A 10,744-nucleotide genomic window follows, 5' to 3' on the forward strand; every position below is an offset into this window, starting at 1 on the left:
TGTTAATGAATTTAATTATTATGTTATTGGTTCATGATTTTAGATACTTTCTTTACAAAATACAGTCATGGAAAATATTACAAAAACACAAGAATTGTTTGGAGGACTTTACAAGATTTTAGAAAACTAATCAACAAAACTCTCTATCAATTTTTTACAATTTTTCACTTATTCACTTATAATGATTTAATGATTTAGTTTAATTTGAGTAATGGAGTTGGATTGAATTTGAATAGCTTTTATGGCATAATTGTAACGTGTCAACTTATTCTTAGTATGGTAAAGAAATTTTGACCAAAAAAGAAAAGTATGGTAAAGAAAAAATATTTACATTGACATGATATCCAAAAGTTTTATATAAACCCTCCAAACAATATCAGCTTTTGTGTTGTGTGTGTAAAACAAAAGTAAATAATTGTGATGGCAAAATCAACTTCTGTTCTTGTGTTAATTTTGTTTGGTCTCCTATTCGCCAGCGGCGGTTCACAACGCATGGTCTTCAGATTTTTAGTCCCTCCATCAGGACCAAGCACACGAAATTCTTCTCAATCGCCGCCGCCACCTAAACCAACCACGGTCGGTGTAAAACCATGGTCACCATCACAACGTGTAGTCTTCGGAATGTTACCAAAATACATTCCAATCCCACCATCAGGACCAAGCAAAGGAGAGACTCCTCCAACGCCACCACATAGATCCGTGTGATAGTCGTTTCATCTACCATATTCTTCTCACGTAGAAGAAGTAATCATGCTTTAATAAGTCATCCGCTATCTATGTAAAAAAACCAATCCTCTATGTAATAAAATTTGATCTGTGAATCTGATCGAACAATAAAAGAACGGTAACTAACAAATTCTCAACTTCTTGATCGTGCATGTGTTTATTTCTTGTATTCATAACAATCATCAAACCTTCAATACGATAACTACTCAAGAGACAAAACTCAAAATCCAAACCCCAACATTTCTAAGCAAAAAGCTCAAAGCTTGTTAGTATTGAGCACATTAGCATCAAAGTACTCTGTGTAAGGATGATTCTCAGGAACCAATCTCCTAAACTCTTCAAACTGCTTCTCTGCTTCGTCTTTCTTCTTCATCAATTTATAAATCAGACCTTGACATAGATATGGTCTGAAATCTTTAGGCTCATCTTTCACCAATTCTTGATAAACCCTAAGTGCTTCAATCAGATTCCCTTTTATAACCCTAATCTGTGCAATCAACAACATGAAGTCTCTAAGATCTTTCTTCTTGTTCTCCTTCTTGCATTTCTCAATCGCTTCGTTGATTCTGCTCTCGACCTCTGCTAGCTTGGAATTGGATTCCGAATAAGCCATTACTAGTCCTTGGTAAGCTTCGACGCGAAACGGATCTTTGGCAAGAACCTCTTCGAAGCCTTTGGTCGCTGAGTCGAAATCGCCGCCGTAGGTTTGCACCTGAGCTTTCAAGATCCGCCATTCTTGTTCTTCCGGTTCGATTTCGATCAGACGGTTTAGAATCTCTAAGGCGTGTTGGAGGTTTTTGGTTTGGAATTTGATTTTCATCAGAGAATGAAGCGCTTCGACGTCGTTTGGATTGTTAGCGAGACGCTTCTCCAGCGCTGCCTCTTCTTCTTCTTCTTTTTTATCTTCTTCCTTTAGACGCGAAGAGATTTGATCGGAAGAGAGATCCGCCGCCATGGATTGTTGTGGCGGAGGAGGTGAGACGAGAGTTGATGCGGTGGCGGGTTTGGTGGCGATGTGGAGGGAAGCGGCGAACAAAGCGGCGGCTGTTGTTAGGGTTACGCAAGTGGTTTTGAGGAAAGAGGGTTTAGGGTTTGAGGATGATGAAGACGAAGCAGCTCTGATGGCGCGAGACGGAGGAGGTTTTCGTAAGATTCGGTATGTAACAGGTTTGGGCTGGGGTTTACGGTGAGGGTTGAGTCGGAGGTGGAGTGTTTGGTCACAGTAGTGAAACTTGGCCAGAGAAGCCATTGTTGAGCTTCTCAGTTCCGATTAAAACCCTAAACGACGGACGGCGATGAGATTGAGATAGAAAGCAGAAGATGATGATGATGATGATGATACCAAAGCAACGTTAAACGGCGTCGATTGAGAACTATTTGGGCTTAGGAGTTTATTTTGTATGCTTAATGGGCTTAGAGGATTAAAGAAATGGTTTATGTGTTGAACACGGTATTGGTATTGGTATTAGTTACAAAAATGGCTTATGTGTTCCTTGTAATTCTTTTAACCATTCTTCTGATTCTTATTTCAAAGTCACGCTGGATCCTACTTCAATTCTTGCGCATCCTACTTCAATTCTTGTTGTAGACAGCAAAATGGTTTATTTTTCCATTTCTTTCTTGGTTTTTGGATACAAAATCTCACTTCATGCTTTTTCCCTCTTTCAACAAATTTTTAATTCAGCCATCTACGCCCATAGGCCTAAGCCCAATGCTAATAAAGTCAGTTAGATTGGTAACCTAAGTCTGAATCCGGAGTCCAAGTCTGAATCTGAATCCGGAGTCCAAGTCTTGAGTGCAGGATGTATCAATTCCGTTACCCCAAGAGAGATGTGTCGGTGATGGTTTAGGTGACCTTCATTGACGACAAGGGAGCAGTCGTCTGTCTCCACGAGCAGGGCTGGTCCTAGGTTTAATATGGCCTAAAGCATATTTTGTACAATGTGGCCTTATATATATATACTAGATTAGGCCCGCGTATAACACAGATATAAGAAAATTCAAAGTTTATATAATAACATAATACTAAATACGCTATCAAATCATTCCCCGATTGAAAAACTTAAGAAAATTACATTAATTTCTTATTTTTCTTATATTATGTTAATCACTAATTTTAACATATTAAACTTTTTTATACTTTAATCAAGTTTCTGTATAAATTTCTTTTTACTATATGAATATTTTCCTTATTAATTGCACAAATTTTCCTATTGAAATTCGTAATTTAATAGATAAATTTCCTATTATAATTATTGATATAATAGATTACATTTGGTTTTATATACTTTTCAAAAATATTAATGGTAATCCTTTTATTTTTAGAATTTTTTAATTTTTCCATAATTATTAAATAAATTTTCTTTTCACACATGTCAAAATATTATCGATATATTTGACACATATCGCAATTATATGAACTAATTGAACTTGGAAAATTTATAGAGGGGCACACCATTATCATCGTCAAAGTCGGTATTGTCATCTTCCCCTTTTATGAAGAATGTAAGCGAACAGTGCTCTTCAGCAACAATACCTTTACAACAAAGTGCCCATGCATGATCAATGGAAGCAAATGGAAGTAGTGGAAAGGTATATTGTCTTTTCTGGATTTTAAATAAATTATTGTATTTTTTCACAAGTTTCTAAACCAACCGATGAGGAATTAGCTGCAATTATCATAAAAAATTGTGATGGTCCCTGTTCAATTTTAGAAAATAGGCCTTAATTACATATAAATTTTTTTTGAAAATTTTTTTAGACCTTAAAATAAACTATTTTTTTATGCTAATTTAAAGTGTTCCCAGTGCAAATGCACCTTGCACCCCCTCATCGCCGAGCCTGGCTGCATATAAAGCCGATATGATAGACAAGGCCATTTGCCGGTGCACGTCATGCTCTTAACAGGTTTGTTCTCATTTTAAACTAATGTCTTGTTATGGTTTATACTACTATATAGGAGTGTTGGGTTGATTGCATCCAAATGTCGGTTACGATACACTACTGGTATCTAAGATTAAACTAATAAAAATTAATGGGACAGGTATAACTACAACCAAAGATGGAACGAAGTTGTACGAGGTTCAAGACAATGGTAATGATGTCGATAACGGGGATCGTGGGCTTCTATACTTTGTCGCAGAGCCATGCTTGATCATTGAGGTGGTTGAAATGGAGGTTGAAGTGCCCAAAAAATATTGAGGTTGAAATGGAGGTAGTTATTTAATAATTAATTTTATTGTACTTCGATTCTAATCTCTTACGATGTTACTAATATATATGCAATTTTTTCATTCTCTTACGATGTTACTAATATATATGCAATTTTTTCATTTTTTTTTGGCAGCTCTGATGACTCATCTCCTCATAGCCAGGCCCGTTTGCGTTTTTTAAAGTTGTTAATACTTCGTATTGGTTGTACCACGTCAACCTTACTAGTTTCGACTCTAAAAAAACTTAATTGACATTGCGTTAAAAAGTCATTCCATTCCTCCTCGTGTTACTTCTAATATGTGATAACAACAGCATTTCTCAAATACAAACTCATGTGGATGGCTTGCATAATGATATTAGTAGTGTTCGTATTGCTGTTATCGTTTGTTGTTGTTGGACCCAAAGAGAAACCCATTGGAGGTTTGATCATGATTTCAACACTTGGAACTTTGTGTTATTGGGTGATTGCTAACCGTAAGAAACTTAGCATCATGTTAATAACAGAAATAGAAAATTGAAATGAAATTTGGGAAAATTGAATATCGCTGCAAAGCAAAGGTTGGTATGAGTATGAACTAGCTAGGGCAGTGGAGTTTATCACGTTGCTGAGTCCTTCCGCTTGCATTTTGTTTGACCCGTTTAGCGATTCCTTGGATCTCTCTTCTCGTTCTCCCGGTTTGTGAATGTTTTCGATTTGAATTCTTTGTATCATATAGGCTCATTTTTTGTTCATTGCGACTGGAAGTGTGATTTTGGATTTGTAATGGGAATTGAAAAAAAATGTCGAAAACAGTTACAGTTTTTAACATCCAGAGAGAAAGCATAAGAAATTATAGAGAAAGGTTGCATTGTATCATATCCAGACGACAGAAAACACCAAAGAGCTTTGTCTTTCTCCTACAAGAGAGTTTCCTACTCGGCAAGAGTAGATATCAGCTTACTCGTTTGCATGTTTCAGACACGGAAACGGAGTAACAGAGACATTCCATCCACCAACGTCACTTCCCTTGAGTTGCAAGGCCTTATCTACTGCGCCTTCTCCCAGAAAAATTATATAACCACATCTGTGAGGAGATCACAGACAAAAGAAAAAAAAAATGTTTATTATTTTAGAGCATTTTAATTATTAAAGATGAGCAGAACTGGGAAAACTGAAGGAATTGAGAAGCCACAAAACAAAACAATAAAAAACCAACTTCGAAAGTGTATTATCCTTTGTATAGTTTTTTGGAATATAAACATCAGTGATCTCTCCACATGAAGCGAAATGTTTTCTCAGAGCGCTCTTGACAACATCACGAGGAAGCCCAGTGTCATATCCCGTTACGACAACTCTCCGTACATCACTGCAATAATTTGACGATATTTTACATCAACGTGACAAAAGAACACATAACAGCAAATCAATATATATATCAAGCAACTTATACCGGATTACTCGAATGGCTGCATCACTGTCGTTCAATTTCAGCGATTTCAGACCCTAAGGTGGGAACACAAACAACGATCTAATCAGAAATTCTACTACCTTGTAAATTTCTTTATCGTACATATATATATATATATATATATATTTGTGAAGAAATCATCAATTGAGAAAGAGAGGTTAAAGAGTGATCCTTAATTATGAAAAAAGCCTTATGGAAAAGAAAAATATTACCTTGTTTATGGATTCTTCCATGGAGAAGTTGGTAAGAGCGAGCGGTTTTACAGAGGCGATAACCCTTAGAAAAAATATATTTTAGGGTTTTAAGTCTCAACAAGGTATTTTATATCATTTTGTATATCAAACGATTGGGCCTTGATTTCAGGCCTCAACTAAGCCCAACAGTTCTGGTTTCTGAATTTGTTTTTAAGTTTGGGCCTTGAATTTGTAAACATAATGGGCTGGGCTCTTTGTATAATTTGTTTTTCTTTTCTTCGTTAATTATCTATGCATGACTGACTATTGCAACCTATTAATTTCGACTCCAAAAAATCCTACTTGTCGTGACGTCTAAAATGTTATTCCTCATTGCGTTACCGCTGATATATATATGATATCATGCACTTTTAAAATACAAAAACAAAAGTCATTATTGATTAAACTAAAATACAAAACTCCATCATTTGTTGATTTTGTTCATTGAAACTCTTGTTCGTCTTGTACTCGTAAACTTGTGGCTACAAAATTTTGATTCCCTCTACATTGATGAATACACTCCGATTGACCAAAATGAGATGTTAACGTTCGAAGAAGTATATGTGAAGGTTACGCAAATGAACTGGACCGTCGGAAACTCTTTTACATTTATATAACAAAATAAAAAAAAAGAGTAATATATTTGAAACGGCATGCCAAAGAGCTTGGAACTACATGCATGACATTACGTTTTCATTGGTATTTCCAAAGTACATTGTCGTTTTAGGCATTTCGTTTTCTTGTTTGCCCTTTTTTCATTTGTGTTGTTGACATTTTATCATCTCTTCTTTTCTTTTCTTTTTATTTTTAGATTTGCAATGTTGGTGAAATAAAAGTAAGCACCAAATTCGAATATATTTTGAAGAAACAAGATTGATTGACTTTCACAGTTAAGTACTTTTTTGTCCTTTAAAATTGGTAATCCTTTATTCCAATTCCTTATAGAATGAATTTCCAACAAAACAAGAACTAGAGATTTAGAAAACGGGGTTTTGATTCACTTCTTGTTAGGATCTTTATCTATAGAAAAACAAAAAAAAATTAGATTAAAGTTAATATGATTTGTTTGAATATGTAAAAATGAACTCTTAATCATGCATTTTAGAAGTTGTTTAAATGATTTCTTTAATATCTAAAACTTTGGTTTTATCTTTTGAAACATTTACCTAAATTAAACAACTCCTACTGAATTATAACATGAATTATATATACTACATTTAGAGTTAGATTAGGGGAGTAGTATTTAAAAATAAAGATGAAAAGTGTAAATACTCCGATCCAAAACTAGATTCGCCATTACTTAATGTCCTCAAGATATCATCCACAATACTATATCTTTGAGTAAAAAAGAGAGCAATGGACTAGTCCGGGTCGGTCCAATCAATGAACCGAAAATGCGGAATTTCAGATGAAGAGTGTCTTCACCAAACAGACCAAACTTAGCTTCGACACTGACCAGAAATCAAAAAGACAAGAATACAAAAACAGCCACCACGGTTTTGCGGTCATCACCAAATCCTAACACGCAATCCTATGTAAATGACAAACATTTTCACGTGCTTCCACGTGCCTTATACACGTGGCATCTCCACTATTCGATCTCTGTCCAACAGTATTTTTTTGTTTCCAGCAATTGTTTTTCTTGTTAAACACGAGTCAAACTAGTTAACGACGAGGTATATACTATAAGTAAAGAGAGTTATCGCAGATTATTAAAAGCTAATATCAAACTCCGGAAATCTTAATGATGGTAGTGATGGTCATAGTCCATGACAACTGATCATGTATATTAAAATTTGAACTGTTTAATGATTTCAAGGGTTCGAACCAAGTTATGTTGTACTCATAGTTAGAACCAAGTCCGAAATATGTTTTAATTTTGATCACCTTATTGCTTCAACATCAACAACAGTGTTTGAGTTTGACTAAGTTTTATACTAAGCTTTTTTTATAACCTTGCATATGCATAAAATAAAATAATCAATACAATAATACATATTTGTATGCGCATATACTTATAAATATGGTTAATATAAAATCACGGTCTAACCGAAAAAAATATGCAAATACGTATATCGTAAAGAAAAAGGGGTGCCAAAAACTTCTTAAATGGAGATGAGAAAGACATATATATTCCTATTGGCGAATTTATTCATTCCTAATGAAAATTACGATACATATGTTTAATAGGTATTTAGAATCGGATCATACATATACATTTTTTTTTATCATACATGCATAACATACACATACCTATATGATATATAGATGTGTATGTGAGAATGTATGTGTAAGTAAAAAAGTAGGTGTCATGATCTTAGATTGTAGTTCGTGAAAGCAAATCTCGGATTCTTCGAGCTGTCTCTTTCTCGGTCGGTATTTCTACTCGTCTTCTCTCGTATGCCTCGAAGAACTCTTTGTTCTCTTTCTCTAGCTCCTTCCACACTGCATAAAATTTAATTTAATCAGTTCTCCACTCCTCCCTTTATAATATTTACCATTATATGTGTATGTACCTGTGGAAGTGATGATAGGCTTGATATTAGCATGCTTGAACAGAGCATCCATACACTCTTCTTTGCCCATGTTGAACAATATGCATTCCTCTATCAAATGATGCACCTGCAGCCAATAATTTACACATGGTGATGATATGATCAGCATCCTTTAAGATACAAAAATAGATAAATAATCAAAGATCAGAGATTGGTTTGACAAGAAAAGAAAAGAAAGAAAGTTTGATGAAATCGTACCAAATGGATGTAAGATGCTTGAGAGCTATTCTGATCACCCATGATATATGAAAATAATGAAAAGAGAAGATTGTTATAGAGAGATGGTATTAGAGACTATAAAGATGATGGAGGGGGAGGAGATAGGCAGGTGAAGAAGAGATATATATATCAAACGCTACAAGAGCCGGAAAATAGAAAGAGAGACATTAAAATATTCGTAAGTAAAGAAAAAATATCGAGAAGAAATAAAAGGAAATGACATATTCGTTGAATTATATTAATTTATTGTCACGGAATGACCTATTATGGACATGGTTTTGTTTTATTTGTGTAGTTGATTACATATAATTCAAAAGAAATCGAATCAATTTACGAATGTTACTTTTTGCTTTTCTTGTTNCGAATGTATTTCGGTTTATGTTTTGTATAAGTTATTGTTTGATTAATATTGACCCTTTTGTATTGTTTTGTGCGAGGTTAAATGGTGAAGAGTGGTATCCATGAAGTGGATACAGCGGTTGGATTCTCTTAACCATCCAAGGTATGGTACTCTAGCTTTGATATGTTGTTGTTAGATTATGTTTGAGTTTGTGTGTTGGCATGAGTTAGTTGCTTTATTGATGTTCTTGAAGTGTTATGTTTGTGCTATGTTTGTAATTGTGTTATAGATTGTGACCTACGTATTTATTGTTTTATTTGGTCAAGTGTTTAAATATTTTTTAAAACCCGTTTGGCTTTTAAATTTCCGAAATTGTTGTTGTCTTATTTGCATCAAGTGTTTCAGATTCAGTTTGTGATTAANGTTCTGTTTTCATGGAGTCGCCTAATTAGTGGTTAATTACATAATTCATAATTAGAAGAAGAAGAAGAAAGATATACATACAATAAAATTAATCAAGATGACAGTTTAAAAAAAATATATAATATGTACAAATTTTTTAAAAATATTTTAGTGATTAAAATATGTTATCTTCTTTAATCTAAAGTCTAAACGGCGTAGGTGGTTTGAGATTTGCTGACTTGTAAGATTGGGCTCGTGATAGGGCCCATAATCCCACGTGGGCATTTGCTTATGATTGGCTGAGACGAGATTACAATTAGATTTTAGGAAACGGTAATGCTGCAATGCACCCCCTTCAATTTGCTTACGTGGCACTGGGTCCGTTTACCACGTGAAGTAGGACACATCCCTACATTCAAAAACTATACTACTAGTACTAGACTACTAGTATATATTATGATCATCATTATTTGTTTTAGCATCTTTTTTTATATACTATTACTGTTTATTAACTTTATTGTAATATTAAATCAATTTATTTTGTATTTTGTTAGAGCATCTCCAGTGGTAATTATTCAGTGGGTTACCCACGGATTTGGGCTCCAAAAAAATAATTTAAAACTATTTCTCGGTCCAGTTAGCCGAGAATCGTTATTCTGGAAAGGATTCAAAGAAACTCTTTAAGAACGCTACGTGGCGTCTGCTGAATGGTGGATGATTAAATATAAAAATGTTTTTTTTTCCTTATTTTTTTTCTTTCTTTCCCGACTTTTCTCTTTCTTCTCTCTCGAATGTAACGGCGGATGAAGATGCGATTCTTCTATAATCGAAAAAATCAATGGATTGACGTTGAATCCATTGATTTTTCCGACTTAAACTGGTTGGTTGTTGGTGACCCGGAGGCGATGGCTTCCAGATCGACGGAACCGTTAGAATTGACGGTTGGGTTCTCACGAAAAACGACGGCGGGGTTCTTGTGGTGGGACAACGACGACGGAGGTTACTTCTGGTGGCCTACAGCGAACGGCGAGGTCTACTGGCTAACGAGTCGGAGAGAGAAGGTTCGTGTTCTTATCTCCAATTTATTGCATGTTTTGTTGATTCATATCGGATGGCTAAGATTAATTCAAATGATTGTTTCAATGGTGATTGTTTTCTGTCGATTTGACTGATTAGGCGTAGAACATGAGATTAGTTTGATGTTCAATTGATTTTGAGCTTTGTGTGGAGGGTTAACTGGTTTCGGTTATAATCGATTGATTGTCTGATTGATTTTTTATGAGATTAGATATGTTTGTCCTTTTTGTTATAGCTTGTAGAGTGAACCAGTTTGTTGTTCTTATTAGGAGTCGAATGTATTTCGGTTTATGTTTTGTATAAGTTATTGTTTGATTAATATTGACCCTTTTGTATTGTTTTGTGCGAGGTTAAATGGTGAAGAGTGGTATCCATGAAGTGGATACAGCGGTTGGATTCTCTTAACCATCCAAGGTATGGTACTCTAGCTTTGATATGTTGTTGTTAGATTATGTTTGAGTTTGTGTGTTGGCATGAGTTAGTTGCTTTATTGATGTTCTTGAAGTGTTATGTTTGTGCTATGTTTGTAAT

The 10,744-nt window shown here is 34.6% G+C and overlaps 3 protein-coding genes across 3 annotated transcripts; all 3 read right to left on the minus strand.

Moving 5' to 3' along the window:
- On the minus strand, positions 850–2,093 carry LOC104708884 (protein SLOW GREEN 1, chloroplastic-like). The gene has a single exon (XM_010425540.2). The coding sequence runs from the start codon at positions 1,973–1,975 to the stop codon at positions 983–985; it is 993 nt and encodes a 330-aa protein (XP_010423842.1). The 5' UTR covers positions 1,976–2,093; the 3' UTR covers positions 850–982.
- LOC104708885 (nucleolin 2-like) lies at positions 4,684–5,669 on the minus strand. The gene is made up of 4 exons (XM_010425541.1): positions 5,600–5,669; positions 5,370–5,422; positions 5,136–5,285; positions 4,684–5,003 (listed from the first exon to the last, which is right to left on the minus strand). Exons 1-4 carry the CDS (start codon positions 5,618–5,620, stop codon positions 4,877–4,879), a joined length of 351 nt encoding a protein of 116 aa, XP_010423843.1. The 5' UTR covers positions 5,621–5,669; the 3' UTR covers positions 4,684–4,876.
- LOC104708886 lies at positions 7,699–8,518 on the minus strand. The gene is made up of 3 exons (XM_010425542.2): positions 8,374–8,518; positions 8,137–8,242; positions 7,699–8,065 (listed from the first exon to the last, which is right to left on the minus strand). Exons 1-3 carry the CDS (start codon positions 8,413–8,415, stop codon positions 7,938–7,940), a joined length of 276 nt encoding a protein of 91 aa, XP_010423844.1. The 5' UTR covers positions 8,416–8,518; the 3' UTR covers positions 7,699–7,937.

This window comes from Camelina sativa, chromosome 8, assembly GCF_000633955.1.
Source record: "Camelina sativa cultivar DH55 chromosome 8, Cs, whole genome shotgun sequence".
NCBI lineage: Eukaryota > Viridiplantae > Streptophyta > Magnoliopsida > Brassicales > Brassicaceae > Camelina > Camelina sativa.